The following is a 17,119-nucleotide window of genomic DNA, read 5'->3' on the forward strand; positions in this document are numbered from 1 at the left end:
AAGACCCTAGCAAATTAGAAGTTGCAAATTCAGGTGAGAGGCTCCTATTAAGGTCCACATCTTGTTCACTTCTTCCCAGTGGAGGGGGTGTATTGTAATAGGCCCCATCCCTGTCGCTGTAGAGGGGTGGCGTATGACTATACTGAGGCTGAACTCTGTCGCTTCTTGTGTGAGGCTGTGGGGTATCCCACTGCAGCATTTCCCTAAAGAGGTGGCCTGTATAGTTAACATCAAAGTCCTCAAACCGGCTTGGTCGACGTGTATGGCGTTTAGGCCTTGCATCAGGACATGTCGCTCCATCTGGCTCCATTTTGATAGCTGCTCTCCGGCTCGAAGGACCAATGTTGAGGAGTACTTGTGGTGAGGGCTAGTTCTTTTAGGTTCAGCAGCTAACAAGATGGTGTATCGGTCAGGATACAGGAAGGAGGACAACAGGCTTCCACTTTGCTGGATTGTCACCGCCAGCTGTTTTATTGCCACCTAGATGCTCAGTGTTGCCAGCAGTCTGTAGTAACAAACAAGTTGCCATGAGTATATAAATATATACAGCAACAGCTTCACTAAGATACATATAAAGAATTAAATGAAATAAACCAACACATCCATCTGAATATACACATAACAGGACATATATAATTTGAACTACGCCAATCTTACATCTCTTGCTCCAAACACAGAAAAGGACACAATTAAACACAGTGAGAATGTCATACATAGCCGAAGCATCCACTCTAACTGTAAACAAAGGTCTTTGGCGCCATCGTGTGGCCGAATAAAATTACTACATAATGGCGGCGGCCGGCGGCACATGCTTCGAGTCACGAGATGAAAAAATGCGGTGCTACAATGCGGTAGAATGTAACTAAAGCCGCGGCCAACATCAGAATCGGAAAATGAACATATTTAAGGAAACTTACTTCCAGTCATGAACTTAACACTCGGAGCATCACGTGAAGGATGGCAACCAGGAACACAGCTTACGAGGTAACAGAACTAACACTGAAAAAATCTCCCCTTCTCGAGTAGCATCGCGATACCCCCAACTTCTGCCTACGTCATTTCCTACGACTCCACCCCACACAATATTGCAGAACATAGACATAAAATCCCAGAGCCTTTTATACAAGCACATTAGATGGTGCAAAGGAATGTATAGCCAGTACTGAAATAAATACTAATACTAGATGTGACTCTTAAATTTAAGTCGGAGTTTTACTTGCTTTTGATCAGTTTGTGCAATCTGAATTCCCTTGAAGTATTTAATTACAACAACAGAGCTGATTGATCTGTTTTCCTATGTTTGCACCTGATTTTAATGCAGCACACAAACCTGTTTTAGAGCGTGGGGCGTAGCGTGGCACCAGGGTACACTCAGGAGGAGGAGGAATTCTGCTGTGCCAATGTGCTGCAGCCTCGGTGTCAGTTATGTTTGAGATGTTTATATAAATGCTTTATATCACAGGACACTCGTCACTCACGCTCTTTATACTTGTGATTCTTTCCTTGTTCTTCCGTGCGTGTCTGAACACCGGCGTCCGGGCTGTGATGGAGCGCTGGCGGGGCAGAGTGGCTTTGGTGACCGGAGCCTCGGTCGGGATTGGGGCGGCTATAGCTGTAGAGCTGGCACGGCTCGGAATGAAAGTGGTGGGCTGCGCCAGGGACGTCGGAAAAATACAGGTTTGCAGTTTCTGCGGGGAGTAATTTAATGTAAAGTGACTCTGTCACGAAGTATTGGTTGATATCTAATGCTATGAGGATCATTTTTCAGCAGAGTTAGATGTATTTTTCTCATAAACCTATGTGTTGATTGTGCAATTCACAGTTTGTATCACACCTCAAAACCACAGAAATGGAAATGTCTTTGGCAGGCATCACTGCATAATCATGTGCCTGCTGTATAGTATACTCTTTGTGAGCTGTTCACAAAGAGCCTCAAGCAAAAATTTATTTGTATTGCACTGCTGCATGTAAGTATTTGAACACTTGGAAATCAGCAAGAATTCTGAATGGTGACCTCATTCATCCTGTCCCCTTAGCAGAAAAGCATGATGTTTCCACCCCCAAATCTTCACAGTAGGGATGGTGTTCTTGGGATGCAACTCATCCTTCTTTTTCCTCTGCAAGTGAAGTTTAGACCAAAAAGTTCTATTTTGGTCTCATCTGACCACATGACTTTCTCCCACACCTCCTCTGGATCATCCAGATCGTCACTGTCAAACTTCAGACGGGCCTGGACATGTGAAGACTTGAGCTGGGTAACCTTCCGTGCAATGCATGATTTGAGACCACGTGTTCTACTGACAGTGACCTCTAAAACTGTGGTCCCAGCTCTCTTCATTACATTAACCAGCTCCTCCTGTGTAGTTGAGGGCTGATTCCTCACCTTTCTTATCATCAGTGATACCCCATGAAGTGAGATCTTGTATGGAGGCCCAGTCCAAGGGAGACAGTCGTCTTTAGCCTCTTCCGTTTTCTAACAATTGCTGCTTGGCAATTGCCCCGTAGCCCTTTCCTGCCTTGTGGAGGTCCACAATTTTATCTCTGATTTCTTTTGACAGCTCTGTGGTCTTGTCCATGGAGGCAGTTGGAGTCTGACTGGCTGTAGGGTGGACAGGTGTCTTTAAAAAGCTCAGACAGGTGCTACTAATTTAGATTAATAAGTGGAGTAGACGTGGACTTTTTAAAGGCATAGTAACAGGTCTTTGAGAGCCAGAATTCTTGCTTCTTTGAAAATCATACAATGTGATTTCCTGAATTGTGTTTTAAATGCTGTATCTCACGGAGGGAATGCACCTACAATGTGAATATCAGACCACTCCATGATTTCTAAGTGGGAGAACTTGCAAAATCGCAGGGTTTTCAAATACTTATGTTCCTCACTGTAAATGTTTAAATGGTAGATTGAAACACAGAGCAAACACACAAAGGGAATCCTGAAGTTTGTCATCTTTTCAGACAGAATATGACGGCAGCTTTATGTTAAAACGGCATTTGTGCAGCTTTTTTTCCCTTTAAGACTTTGGTTAATGATTCTTCAGTTGACTTCAATCTGTAAACTTAGAGGTGATATGCAAAGTGAAAACTTAAATCTACTTATTTACACTAAGTTTATATAAATCTAAATTGTGAACGATTTTTACATACATTAAACACACATGGGATTCTGAAGTCTGTTTTTGTTTCCTGCTTGGTTTCAGAAACTGGCAGCAGAGTGTCAGAGTGCCGGCCACTCTGGTGTTCTGGTGCCTTTCAAGTGTGATTTGACCAACGAAGAGGAGATTCTGTCCATGTTTGCAGCGATCAAAGAGCAGCACAGAGGCGTGGACGTGTGCATCAACAACGCCGGCTTGGCTCACCCAGAGCCGCTGCTAAGTGGCAAAACCAGCGGCTGGAAGAACATGATGGATGTAAGAGCTCAGTGTTATCTCCTGGATTGGTCTGCAGCGATGTTTGTGATTTCTTTCAAAGTAACATCAAGGGTGTCCCAGCAGAACAATACATTAAAATAATAAATGTAACCTATCAGTGCTTTTAATGTTGCACCTGAGTAAGAATTAACACTGTGGGTTAATTTACACTTGTGCACAAGAAGAAATGATTAAATGTAAAGTTTTTTTTCTTCTTCTCGGTCTCTTGCAGGTGAACGTTTTTGGATTGAGTATCTGCGCGCGTGAAGCATATCAGTCAATGAAAGAGAGACATGTTGACGATGGGCACATCATAAACATAAACAGGTGCATTTTTATTTGCTGATGTACAATGACGAGCCCGCATGTCGCATACACTGTTGGTTTCATCTACACATAGTTATAATACAACATTCCTGCTACATTAACAATGATAGAAAAACTTACTGTTACGGTTTTAGAATCTTGAAGAGATGCATCCAAATGCAGGATGCAGAGAGGCAGAGGGCAGGAACCAAAGATGCCTCATTTATTCTTAGCCAGCACACAGTCCATAAGAAAAAGTGTCAGGGATAAGAGCTGAGCTAAATCAGAAAAAAGTGATTTAGTTAATCTGTTGATTTATTAAATGATAACTATACCTGAGAAATATGAAAGAAAGCAAAATCTAAGCTGATGATAAAATCACAGAAAACCAAACAGGAATTATGGCTAGAAAATGAAACCCTGAAGGACCAACAACAGAACAGTAAACAGCCAAGAGAATCCAAAAACCTCTTGGCCCACATGGAACACACAGAAAAAATGTCTGCGCTGGAAAAGGTGCACAGCTCAGGAATTATCATTATCAAATCATCAAAACAAAATGATTGTTACAGACCTGATACAGCTCTGTGGTGGGCCACAGATTTTCTTGAATCAATCAGACATGGCTTTAAAGGAATAACTTAAAGATCAATACATGTTGTTTAATGCCCATCTGTGTAAAAGCTAACAAATTGCCTGCTGTTTTAGTGAATGTGGACATCATGTGATTCCCCTTGCTGATGTACATTTCTACACCGCCACCAAGTTTGCTGTAACCGCTCTGACTGAGGGCTTAAGGCAGGAGCTCCGTGCAGAAAACACCCATATCCGAGCCACAGTAAGGCTTTAAAACATTGTAACCAGCTCCAAGGCTGCCTTTACCACCAATATAAGCTTCTATGACACACATGCACAATGCTTCCTGAAGTTCTTTTCAGTATCTACTCTTTTGCAGAGCATTTCTCCCAACTTAGTGAAGACTGAATTTCCTTTGCGGCTCTATAGCAACAATCCAGATATAAAAGCCAGAGCTTTCTCTGCATATAAGGTAAGATTATTATTTCGGCAGTTCATGTACTATTTAGATGATTACTCGGATTAAAAAAAAAAATATTTTCATTTCTCTTGCAGCCTTTGGAAGCAAAAGACGTTGTCAACGCTGTTATATACGTGCTCGGTGCCCCTCCTCATGTTCTGGTTTGTGATTTACTGTTGTTTTCATTTTCTTTTAATTGTGACTTATTTAACTTTTTTTGTTTTCTTGTATTATGTGGTGTTATAAAAAGGTAACATTAACATAACTTTTCTTTCAGATTGGAGAGGTTCAGATGTTAGCAACAGAGCAGAAGTCTTAGAGTTGCACCACGAGACGCTCCTGAATTAATAAGACCAATTCTTCTCCTTTATGAAACTGACGACCAGCATTGGGTGTAACATGCTGCTGTAATCAGATTACGGTACATTTTTCAGTAATACAACACAGTTGTAACAATTATAGCACTACTGGCCTTTTAAAGGTTCTTCCAATCATCTGGAGGATGGCCAAATAGAAAGAAAAAACTGTTAATCATGTCTTGCTGTTGCTCTATAACCAGCTGATTTTAGTTCGTGTGTAAGCAGCAGGAAAATTGTAAAATGGGAATCAACTTCTGAGGAGTAAAAATAAGGACATTACTTGTATTTCTTGTTTTGCATGAATTGACAAGAGCACAATGGTAAAAGCACAAACTGCATCCATGATGGAAGCAACTGCATTATACAAGTAACTCAACATTAGCTCTTTGCAAATATCTGCACACACACCATGCAAACACAAGGCTAGTTAAAAGCCCAGAGAGATATTAAAGCTGAGTATATGCTAACCCCTGCCCAGCAGCCAGAGCCTCATCTTAAACATCTAACAAATGCAGTGATGAGGTTGGAGGTTCCATTTCTACCCACTCTACCTGTTTCTACAGTGTAATCACAGTGGCAGTCTTTTTTTAAACAGTGTTAGAGCTGGTTTTCAGCGTTTAGAATTAAACGCTAAAAGAAATGCGTATCCACGTAAGTTAGGGATTTGTGTCAGTGTGTGGGGCTATAGCTTAAGGTCATGTTGTTCTTGCTAATTATATGATAGTGTACTTCAGGGAATCTTACAGAGTAGCATCTCACAGGTAATGTGAGTAATGACTGAAACACAGGGGACAGTTTATGATCTGGTCCTTATATAACTTTATGATGTTTGTTCTGAATAATTTCACTAACTTATCTAATAAAATGGTGTTCAAGGAAACTTTGTTGCACTCTGTTATTTTTTTTATTAGAAAATTATGTATCTACATAATTATTATGTATTATTTAAAGGAAATTAAATTTATACATTGTATGGCACAGAAAGGGCTGAAAAATAGCTGAAATATTTGGATACCGTTAATGAATAACATACTACTAATACATGTGAAAGTAAATGTAAAAAGTCCTGAGAATGTTAATGTTATGTTATGTTATTTAAACATATTGAATTTCCCAGAACACACAAACTGAGTGAAGTGACAGAAATGTCTATGTGGCGGCCACAGTAAGAGCTGTTTGAATTCAAAGGGGCGTTCCTCCTTTGGCATTTGATCCATGGCATCCTTTATGAAACGAGAGAAGATAAAGCCATCAACACTCGTTCATGAAAATGATCAACATAATTAACTGCTGTAAAAAAATATAAATTTTGTTAAAGTGTTGCCTGAAAAACAATCACCAGCCACTTTATTAGATACAGCTTGCTATTACAAAGTTGGACCCCTTTTGCCTTCAGATCGGCTTAAACTCTAAATGGCAGAGTCAACAAGGTGCTGGAAACACTCCTACTAAGATTTTGGTCACACAGTTGCTGCAGATTTTTTAGATGCACATCCGTAATGTGAATCTTTTAAGTTCCCACATCCCGTTGGATTGAAATCTGGTGACTCTGGACTTCATTTGAGTGCAGCGAAGTCAAAACAGAAAATTACCAGGACATTTTCTGTTTTTCTACGTAATTCTTTTTTACAGCGTGGTTTAAATATTAATTCGATTTTATATTTGTTTTTATACTCTGTCACACTCTGCTGACATTTGTGAGCTACTAGACCTTAATGAGCGATTTCTTTAACATATCACTGACCCCATCTAGGAAGCATAATCTGTTGTGAATCCATTTAATCCGCTTTTGTGCACATGACAGTAACCATGGTGCCCTGAAGAGATGGCAACAACAAGACAACCCCTGTAAATGAAATGGTTTTGCAAACAGTTTTACCAGAGGCCATTGCTCTCTTCTGATCCCTCCTGGATGATTTTTCTCTAGTTTTGCTTTTTGCTTGTGTATTTGTCACTGTTGGGAGCATGAGACAGCAAATCCTGTCCATTCAGGTTAGACAGATTTAGCCCAGCTCCCTCAGGTTGCTGCACCCATACATGCACAGTCTCAACAGTGTTATAGAGAATATCTTTGCTGTTCTGCTATTTTAGCAGTACCATGATAAATGGTATGCATGGGCATGACTGACTGTGTTGTTTTACAAAAAAATAAAAAGGAAAATACGAATCTTAATCTTCAGTGTCAAAGAGCAGATCAATTATATCTTTGTCAGCTAAAGTCAGCTAAAGTAATCTGAATAACTGATATCTGACATGTCCAGTTTATATATGAAGAAACCTTTTCTTCTTAAAGTCAGGATAGATTGGTGTCCCAAGCAATAGAAATGCCTTATAAACCAGTATTGACCACATGAAGAATCTGGCAGTAAACACAACCCTGATGAAATAACATAAGTTCAATAAGTAACGATCATTTAAATAATAAGATAAGATAACCTTTATTAGTCCCACACGTGGGAAATTTGTTTTGTCACAGCAGGAAGTGGACAGTGCAAAAGTTATGAGGCAAAAATTAGAATACAATAAGAATAAATACAGTACACAACTGTACAGAATAGAATAAAATAAAATACTATATACAGTAGAATAAAATAAATATACAATAAGATAAAAATAGAATACAAATACAAATACTATATACAACTGAGTAAAAATACAACGATGACAGAAAGGATTATTGCACTTAGTATTATTGCATATGTATGGATGTGTGTGCTTGATCAGTTAAAGTCTTTATTATGGAGTCTGACAGCAGTGGGGAGGAAAGACCTGCGAAATCTCTCCGTCCCACACCGTGGGTGCCGCAGTCTCCCACTGAAGGAGCTGCTCAGTGCTGTCACAGTCTGCTGCATGGGGTGGGAGATGTTGTCCAACAGGGATGACAGCTTAGCCGCCGTTCTCCTGTCACTCACCACCTCCACTGGGTCCAGAGGGCATCCTAGAACAGAGCTGGCCCTTCGGATCACCCTGTTCAGTCTCTTCCTGTCCCCAGCAGAGATGCTGCCGCCCCAGCAGACCACGCCATAAAAGATAGCAGAAGCCACAACAGAGTCATAGAATTTCTTCAGGAGTGGGCCCTCCACTCCAAACGACCTGAGTCTCCACAGCAGGTACAGCCTGCTCTGCCCTTTCCTGTAGAGGGCGTCTGAGTTATGAGTCCAGTCCAGTCTGTTGTTCAGATGAACACCAAGGTACCTGTAGCTGTCCACAGCCTCAATGTCCATACCTTGGATGTTCAGTGGTTGCAGTGGAGAATGCTTGTGCCTGCGGAAGTCTACCACCAGCTCCTTGGTTTTACTGGCGTTGATCTGGAGGTAGTTCAGCTGGCACCAGTCCACAAAGTCTTGGGTCAGTCCTCTGTACTCCTTGTCGTCCCCATCAGTGATGAGGCCGACTATTGCAGAGTCATCAGAGAACTTCTGCAGGAAGCACTGGGTGGAATTGTGGGAGAAGTCTGCAGTGTAGATGGTGAAGAGGAACGGAGCCAGAACCGTTCCCTGTGGGGCCCCCGTACTGCAGACGACCCTGTCCGACACACAGCCCTGAGTCCTCACATACTGTGGTCGGTCGGTGAGGTAGTCCAGGATCCAGGTAGTGAGGTGATGGTCCACTCCAGAGTTCTCCAGCTTGTCCTTTAGAACCGAGGGAAGAATGGTGTTGAAGGCACTGGAGAAATCAAAGAACATGATTCTCACAGTGCTTCCAGGTGAGCGAGGGAACGATGTAGGAGGTGAATGACGGCATCATCCGCTCCAATGCCAGGCTGGTAGGCAAACTGAAGTGGGTCCAGTGATGAGCTTATTAGGCGCCGAAGCTGAGCCAGGACCAACCGCTCCAGGGTCTTCATCAGGTGGGATGTCAGAGCCACCGGCCTGTAGCTGTTGAGGTCCTTGGGGCGTGAAGTCTTTGGCACTGGTACAACACAGGAGGTTTTCCAGAGCTGTGGGACTCTTCCCAACCTCAGGCTCAGGTTGAAGAGGTGCTCCATCACCCCACACAGTTGGTCCACGCAGGACCTGACGACCCTCGAGCTGATGCCATCTGGACCCGCTGCCTTCTTGCCATTAATCCTCCTCAGTTCCCTCCTAACCTGGGTGGTTGAGAGAGACAGGCTGGAGCCTTGTGTTGAGTGTGTATTGGATGCTGTTGTTGGGGGTGGGGGGGAGTGAGCAGGGTGAATAGAGGAGGTGTGAAGTGTCTGAGGTGGAACAGCAGCAGTGGGGGTGGGTGAGTCTGCAGCCGATGTTGCAGACTGCCTCATGGCTGAATCAAATCTGTTGAAGAAATGATTCAGTTCATTTGCCCACGTCACATCCCTCCCAGGCAGAGAGTTCTGCTGTTTGTGGCCCGAGATGGTTCTGAGGCCTCTCCAGACTTCACCAACGTTGTTTTGTTGAAGCTGGTTCTCCATCTTCTGCCTGTAGCTCTCCTTCCCATTCCTTATCAGTCCCCTCAGCTCTCTCTGCACCCTTTTCAACTCCTCTTTGTCTCTGGATTTGAAGGCCCTCCTCTTCTGCTTGAGGACGGTTTTAATTTCTGGGGTAATCCAAGGTTTGTTGTTGGAGAAACACCGTACAGTCCTGGTAGGTACAGTGTTATCCACACAGAAGTTTATATAGTCAGTAATGCATGTAGTAAGGCTGTCGATGTCCTCACCGTGGTCATCACAAATCACCTCCCACACAGTCGACTCAAAACAATCCTTAAGAGCCTCCTCGCTCTCCTCTGACCATCTCTGTACTGTGCGGGTGGCTGGTGGCTCCCTGCGCACTAAGGGCTCATACACAGGGACAAGGTGCACCAGGTTGTGATCAGATCTGCCCAGGGGAGGGAGAGGTGATGAACTGTATGCCTCTTCTGCATTGGCATACAGTAAGTCCAGTGTTTTATTGACTCTGGTTGGGCAGGTCACATACTGGGTGAAGGTGGGCAGTGTGGAGTCCAGTGAGGCATGATTGAAGTCCCCTGATATTATGAGAAGGGCTCTCGGTGATTGTGTTTGCAGTCTGCTGACCACAGAGTGGAGAGAGTCACAGGCTGCATCCGCGTTGGCCGAGGGGGGGACATACGCTGTTATCGCGATAACATGCGAGAACTCCCGGGGCAGGTAGTACGGACGCATGCTAACGGCTAACAGCTCAATGTCTCTGCTGCAGAGTTGCTCTTTTACAGTGATGTGCCCAGGGTTACACCATCTGTCGTTCACAAAAACTGCCAGTCCCCCTCCTTTCCTCTTACCGCTGTCTCTGGTCCTGTCCGCTCGCAGCAGCTGGAATCCCGGTAGTGTCACGCTTGTGTCCGGAGTTAGCGGTGTTAGCCACGACTCCGTTAGCATCATGATGCTACATTGCCGGTACTCCCTCTGTGACCAGGTTAGCGACATGAGCTCATCCATCTTATTGGGCAAAGATCTTACGTTTCCAATAATTACAGAAGGAAGAGATGGTCGATAACGTCTCCTTCTCGGGCGACGGCGCTCCTTCCCAGCACGACACCCCCGTCTTTTCCTCCTCAGCTCGCTGGGAATATCGGGTCTGTCCGCCGGCAGTACCGCTGCAGGACTCAGCGCTAACAGCTGATCCTTACTGTAAACAAAGGATCTCTGCTCTGGGTCCCCAGACACGGGTGAAAAAAGTAGAAATAAACTGAGAAAAACGACCAGGACTAGCACAAAACGGTAGAACATGGTTGCAGAGTCTAATTACTAATACGTTAGTTATAAAAAAAAATTACGAGAAAAGGAATTGAACGTGTATTAATGATGTACAGAATTCAGATAGAGGTAACTGGCAGTTAGAGTCCAATGGCCCATCACTTCTAAATACAAACAAAAGTAGTTGAATACTCAAATGCCCATAAAGAACCCATAACGTTTGTAAACCACATAGCAAGTAACTTTAAACCATCTTAATCTAAACTACATAATAAAGACAATCCCACAACATAGCCCAGAGTTCATATAAGGTCTACAAATAAAAGTAGGTGCCCTGTTTTAAACACGTTGGAAGGGTACCTTTCACCCTTCTGATGAGAGGCCTCGGGCCGTGACACACGGAATGCTCTGCTTTTTTAGGATCATATATTAAGACCTAAAAAATAATAAGATTGTTTTAAAAATTCATTGCAGCCAGAAGGAAAAAAATCAAGGGAAAATGTTTGAACTAAGAATCAACCTTTTATACTACACTGCTTTAAAAACAAATACAATAAATACTGTGACTTCTGAGTGCTTTTCCAAGAAATGTTGGAAATGGAATGTTTTCTAAGAAGGAACCGACCAATAGGATTTTATACCCATTTATTACTTATCATCAACATGACCTGCTCAAGCGCAGGCCTCACTCAGGAGTGGGAGGGCCCACTCCTGAAGACCTTCTATGACTCTGTTGTGGCTTCTGCTATCTTTTATGGCGTGGTCTGCTGGGGCGGCAGCATCTCTGCTGGGGACAGGAAGAGACTGAACAGGGTGATCCGAAGGGCCAGCTCTGTTCTAGGATGCCCTCTGGACCCAGTGGAGGTGGTGAGTGACAGGAGAACGGCGGCTAAGCTGTCATCCCTGTTGGACAACATCTCCCACCCCATGCAGCAGACTGTGACAGCACTGAGCAGCTCCTTCAGTGGGAGACTGCGGCACCCACGGTGTGGGACGGAGAGATTTCGCAGGTCTTTCCTCCCCACTGCTGTCAGACTCCATAATAAAGACTTTAACTGATCAAGCACACACATCCATACATATGCAATAATACTAAGTGCAATAATCCTTTCTGTCATCGTTGTATTTTTACTCAGTTGTATATAGAATTTGTATTTGTATTCTATTTTTATCTTATTGTATATTTATTTTATTTTATTCTACTGTATATAGTATTTTATTTTATTCTATTCTGTACAGTTGTGTACTGTATTTATTCTTATTGTATTCTAATTTTTGCCTCATAACTTTTGCACTGTCCACTTCCTGCTGTGACAAAACAAATTTCCCACGTGTGGGACTAATAAAGGTTATCTTATCTTATCTTATCTCAGGACTCTGGTGTGTTTGCGTCTGTTCATTGTGCTTGGAAATATTTCATCTGTGGAATAAAGAGTTTGGTTTCAGTCGTTTTTTAATCTGTTTGCTTCTCTGCTCTTGAACCTTCTGTGACAGGAAAACCCTTCTTAGAATGCTGGACAGTTATTAGTAGGAACCATCCAGGTTAACAAATTTGATTTAAAAAGAAACAAAATAATGACTTTAGAGGTCTTTTTTGTCTCTTAAATATTAAACTTAAACTGTTGTTACGCTGCATCTCTGTAGATGTATAGATTTAATCTCAGCATGCTCTAAGTGCCACGTCGGTGTCTGATTTTTAAGAGAGAAATATACTGGGCCAAGGGAAACCATGACAAAAATAAATAAATAGAGACTAGTGTACATTGCAAATGAAAGTGAAGCAACAGCTACGAACTGTTCTGTGGATTTCAAAGTGGCATTTACCTATGCAAATATGTGCAGGAAGAGCCGAAACAGACAGAAATAGTTTAATTTAATTTAATATTTTTGTTACATTTGTTACATGTTGCATTTTATCACTACAGAAAACTTTTTTCTCCTACAGTGTGAACATGACTTTAACGCAGCACACAGAACGGACAACCTTGGTCGTGTGTATATAGTACATCGACTCCTCATCGATGCATTACAGCTGACGCTCCGGGGTCATTCTGCGGCAGATTCTTCATACTTGTGGTGCTTTTCGTGCGTGTAGTAGGTTACCGGTGTCCGGGCTGTGATGGAGCGCTGGAGGGGCAGAGCGGCTCTGGTGACCGGAGCCTCGGCTGGGATTGGAGCGGCTGTGGCAGTAGAGCTGGTCCGGCTCGGAATGAAAGTAATGGGCTGCGCCAGGGACGTCGGAAAAATCCAGGTTTGTTTTGAAGTGAAAACTCAGTTTACGCATAGAGTAATTTAACCTCTATACAGGGCTGGACTGCGTCGGCAAATACCCGGTATGCTCTTATCTGGCATACCGGGTATTTGTGTATATGAGTGACTCGAGCAGAGAAGTAAATTGTGATGTTAAAGTTACCGTTTTGCATAACATTTCCAGCTGTGTCAGACTTACATAACATAGAGAGGCTGGCCAGCAGCCAGCACACCCTGTATTATAGCTCTGTAAATCAAACTCTGTGACTCTATTGTTAACAACTTACGCAAAAGAAAGAAAAAAAAAATACAAGAAAAAAGCCGGAAACATATGTTTCCGGCTGTATTTTTTTTTTACTCTCATTACTCTCATTGATTTGCCTTTGTACAGTTCTTTTGATTTTCTTGTGTAAAGTGTACCGAATGTTCAGTTCACAGCAAGATAAAAATGTTTTTGTAGGTATCATCATATAATCACACTCCTCCATAATATAGTGATTATTAGGCCAATGAAATATGCCCATTGTGAGATGTTCACACTGGGAAGGTCCAGACAACACACACAAGGTAGTAGAACACCTAAACACAGACAAGCTGCTAAGATTCTTTTTGAAGTGAGAATAAGGATTTTAAATGATGGAACTGTGACTAGTAAAGGGAGGCAGCTGACTGATATGACGGAGAAGGAAGAAATGCGAATATCAGAAGAACAACTCACATTGAACTGTTTGGAGACAAAGTTAGAGATGCAAGGCTGAGAGGGTATGGAAATGTGCAGAGGAAGGATAGTGGATATATAGGACAAAGGATATGGAATATAGAGTTCCAGGCAGAAAGTAAAGAAGAAGACCACAGAGAAGATTCATGGATGTAGTGAAGGTTAATTGGCATGACAGAAGAATATGCTAGAGTCAGATGATACGCTAAAAAGAAAATGCACTGTTAGTTATTGAGTTCTGATATCCAGAATGAAAACTCCAATCTACATATTTGCAGTAACTTTACAGCAAAGGCAAAAGGCAAAGAGCAAACACCTGGGAAACACAGTGAAACAGGACAGCAAAACAGAACCCGACGCACACAGACTGAAGACTAGCAAAGTAAAACAGGAAATACACCGACTGAACTTACTGACACAGGCTCAAAAACACGGGCTTCACACAGAGACAAGCAAACATGAGGCACAGAACAAGAACAGAAACCATGAACTATAAACATAATATAACAGAGAACAATAATTCAAGGAATAAAACTTAAACCAAAACACTGGGTCACAGACCTAGGACTGTGGCAAAATAACATTTGAATGGCAAATTCATACACTTTAAAAACACATAATGGATTCTAAAGTCTGTCATCTTTTTCTTCTTGGTTTCAGAAACTGGCAGCAGAGTGTCAGAGTGCCGGTCATCCTGGTGTTTTGTTTCCTTTCAAGTGCGATTTGACCAAAGAGGAGGAGATTCTGGCCATGTTTGCAGCGATCAAAGAGCAGCACAAAGGTGTGGACGTGTGCATCAACAACGCTGGCTTATCTCATCCAGAACCTCTGCTAAGTGGCAAAACCAGCAGCTGGAAGAACATGATGGATGTAAGAGCTCACATCTTGGTTTGGTCTACGAATGTTGTAGTGTGTGATTTCTGTGGGTTTTTCTCTGTATCTATTCTTGTACGATCTACTGTACAATATAAAGCGCCTCGAGGCAACTGCTGTTGTGATTTGGTGCTATATAAATAAAATTGAATTGAATTGAATGTAAGATTCACATGAAGGTTTTCCCAACAGGCCATTAAAATGTAACAACATGATGCGTGTGGTCACCGATCAGTGGTCTTAATGCATTTTTGTACCCACTGTGTGTGAGATGCAATAAGTAGATGTGCCATTTGGAGGTGTTGATTCCAGATACATTTTCTTTGTTGTTTATTTCTCTTACAGGTGAACGTTCTTGCACTGAGCATCTGCACGCGTGAAGCTTATCAGTCAATGAAAGAGAGAAACGTGGACGATGGGCACATCATAAACATCAACAGGTGCAGTTTTATTTAATAATGCTTTGTGACGGGTATGCTTGTGAAATTGGTTTAATTATTAAACAAAGGCTATATCTTATAATCTTTATTAAACAGTCAGTCTCTGATTATGACAACACTACACAATGGACCTCACAGTGGACCTTTTGTTAAAGCTGGAGGGCAGGACTTTCCCTTACATTCAACCCAAACACACCAATGCTCCCTATCTGTGCCATGGTACATAGCAACCTCCAGTATTAGCATCATTATGTTTATTTTACCATGAAGTCCCTTTTTATCAGAGTGACCTGGCAACCAAAGTGGTGCTATAAATTCTAATAAGTTAACAATGACTGGTTCACCTACGAAAGTCTAGGAAGCATCCATGAAAGTTGTCAACACTACACAGAAGACTGTTTTCACAGCAAACAATAGAAAAAGCAAAGAAGAGGGTAATAACAATGGCAATGGCTCTATCCCAATAACAAGGAGCAAATGATTATCTGTTGCATTCAAGCCAAAAAAAGGAAAGCAAACAATGCTGATTAAACCTGTCAGCACCAGGTATTTCTCTCTGGAAATAAAAAAAAAAACGCCAATGAGAAACTCCAAATCGTGTCTCTAAAAGAATAACCTACAGATGAGTGCATGTTGGTAAATGCTGACCAGGTTACGACTTCTTCTGAACTGTCTTCTGTTGCAGCTTGTGTGGGCATAGTGTGATCCCCCATGCTGATCTACATTTCTACACCGCCACAAAGTATGCTGTAACCGCACTGACGGAGGGCCTGAGGCAGGAGCTGCGTGCAGAAAAGAGCCATATCCGAGCCACAGTAAGGCTTTAAAAACACTGCACCCAGCTCCAAGACTGCCTTTAACACCAATATCAGCTTCTAAGAAACACATGCACAAAGTGTCTGAGACAGCAGTATTACCTGTTATAATATACACAAGGTGCTTCTTGAAATTCCTTCATTATCCAGAGAAACCCACCCAAGGGATTAATAAAGTTTTATCTCATCTTATCTTATCTTATCTTATCTTTTTTTTTTTTTTTTGCAGAGCATTTCTCCTGGTTTAGTGGAGACTGAATTTGCATCACGGTTCTACAAAGACAATCCAGATAAAGCAGCTGGTGCATACTCTGCATATAAGGTAACATTATTATTCGTACTGTTCGTGTACTGCTGATATGGTTACTCAGATACAACTATTAACCATTTTTCACTTCTCTGACAGCCTCTGGAAGCAATAGATGTTGCCAATGCTGTTACCTACGTGCTCAGAGCTCCTCCTCATGTTCAGGTGACTTTCTCTAATTTTAATGCTTTTTTTATTCTGACTTATTGTTTTTCCTCATCTACTATTTAATTGTCAATACTTTGTGTATAATAATATATAAGAACATCTTTCTTTCAGATTGGAGATGTTCTGATGAAAGGCACTGAGCAAGCTTAGGTTTGACCTACATGATTCCCCCTGAATGAACCTACTTTACTTTACTTTACTTTACTTTACTTTACTTTACTTTACTTTACTTTACTTTACTTTACTTTACTTTAATTTAATTTACTACATTTATAAACAGTTTGGTTTATTATGTTTGTACTGAAAATTTTCACTGATGTATAAAATAAAATGATGGTGGGGGGCTTGTTGAGTGTTCTTATTTTACTGAAGGAGACCTGATATAAACAACAGTTTATGGTAGAAAACATTTAATTGTCATTTTAACATTATCTCAAAAATATATTTCACTCTGCCAACAATAGTATTAAAATGTAAAGTTAATATATAATACCTGACTAATACACGGGAAAGTAAAGTCCTGAGAATATTAGTTAACAGAGTTACTTAAACATATTGAATGTCTCAGAATACACAGAATGTCTGATGTGCTCAGTGAAGCTTTTCACAAAAAAGCTAAATAAAATCCTAATAACTAAAGTAACATATTTTGAATATTGCTGTTAGAGATTTAGTAACTTGCTAAATGACCCATGCACTGATGATTTGTGTCATAATGCAATTATAATGCAATAAAGCTCCTAACTTCAATTAATGACATTTTTGAAGTGTCTCATAGTTACACAGT

General features: G+C 41.6%; 2 protein-coding genes and 1 long non-coding RNA gene across 4 annotated transcripts; 2 read left to right on the plus strand and 1 right to left on the minus strand.

The window, feature by feature from the left end:
• Positions 1-437: 437 nt before the first annotated feature.
• On the minus strand, positions 438-1,048 carry LOC145420047 (uncharacterized). Its single transcript, XR_013901335.1, has 2 exons — positions 918-1,048; positions 438-505 (listed from the first exon to the last, which is right to left on the minus strand). It is a non-coding gene; the product is annotated as an uncharacterized LOC145420047 (long non-coding RNA).
• A 264-nt stretch (positions 1,049-1,312) lies between these two features.
• Positions 1,313-5,988, plus strand: LOC113035700 (dehydrogenase/reductase SDR family member 11-like). 2 transcript variants are annotated; one of them, XM_026191335.2, is made up of 7 exons: positions 1,313-1,677; positions 3,198-3,407; positions 3,640-3,734; positions 4,422-4,551; positions 4,669-4,761; positions 4,845-4,910; positions 5,027-5,988. In XM_026191335.2, exons 1-7 carry the CDS (start codon positions 1,447-1,449, stop codon positions 5,066-5,068), a joined length of 867 nt encoding a protein of 288 aa, XP_026047120.2. In that variant the 5' UTR covers positions 1,313-1,446; the 3' UTR covers positions 5,069-5,988. The 2 variants fall into 2 exon arrangements, with proteins under 2 accessions (XP_026047120.2, XP_026047119.2); XM_026191334.2 differs by having other exon boundaries at positions 4,845-5,142.
• A 6,718-nt stretch (positions 5,989-12,706) lies between these two features.
• On the plus strand, positions 12,707-16,663 carry LOC113035703 (dehydrogenase/reductase SDR family member 11-like). Its single transcript, XM_026191338.2, has 7 exons — positions 12,707-13,012; positions 14,390-14,599; positions 14,948-15,042; positions 15,728-15,857; positions 16,087-16,179; positions 16,264-16,329; positions 16,444-16,663. The coding sequence occupies exons 1-7, from the start codon at positions 12,881-12,883 to the stop codon at positions 16,480-16,482; spliced, it is 765 nt and encodes a 254-aa protein (XP_026047123.2). The 5' UTR covers positions 12,707-12,880; the 3' UTR covers positions 16,483-16,663.
• The last annotated feature ends 456 nt before the right edge of the window (positions 16,664-17,119 follow it).

Source organism: Astatotilapia calliptera, chromosome 14, assembly GCF_964374335.1.
Source record: "Astatotilapia calliptera chromosome 14, fAstCal68.1, whole genome shotgun sequence".
In the NCBI taxonomy this organism is placed as follows: Eukaryota; Metazoa; Chordata; class Actinopteri; order Cichliformes; family Cichlidae; genus Astatotilapia; species Astatotilapia calliptera.

What these genes read in the sequence shown, in the direction of transcription:
- LOC113035700 (XM_026191334.2), top strand. Translation starts at nt 1,447, where the DNA reads ATGCTTTATATCACAGGACACTCGTCACTCACGCTCTTTATACTTGTG. An exon ending in ACACCCATATCCGAGCCACA is followed by an intron (nt 4,552 to 4,668) that starts GTAAGGCTTTAA and finishes ACTCTTTTGCAG; the next exon opens with AGCATTTCTCCCAACTTAGT. An exon ending in GAGCTTTCTCTGCATATAAG is followed by an intron (nt 4,762 to 4,844) that starts GTAAGATTATTA and finishes TTTCTCTTGCAG; the next exon opens with CCTTTGGAAGCAAAAGACGT.
- LOC113035703 (XM_026191338.2), top strand. Translation starts at nt 12,881, where the DNA reads ATGGAGCGCTGGAGGGGCAGAGCGGCTCTGGTGACCGGAGCCTCGGCT. An exon ending in GGGACGTCGGAAAAATCCAG is followed by an intron (nt 13,013 to 14,389) that starts GTTTGTTTTGAA and finishes TCTTGGTTTCAG; the next exon opens with AAACTGGCAGCAGAGTGTCA. An exon ending in GAGCTCCTCCTCATGTTCAG is followed by an intron (nt 16,330 to 16,443) that starts GTGACTTTCTCT and finishes TCTTTCTTTCAG; the next exon opens with ATTGGAGATGTTCTGATGAA.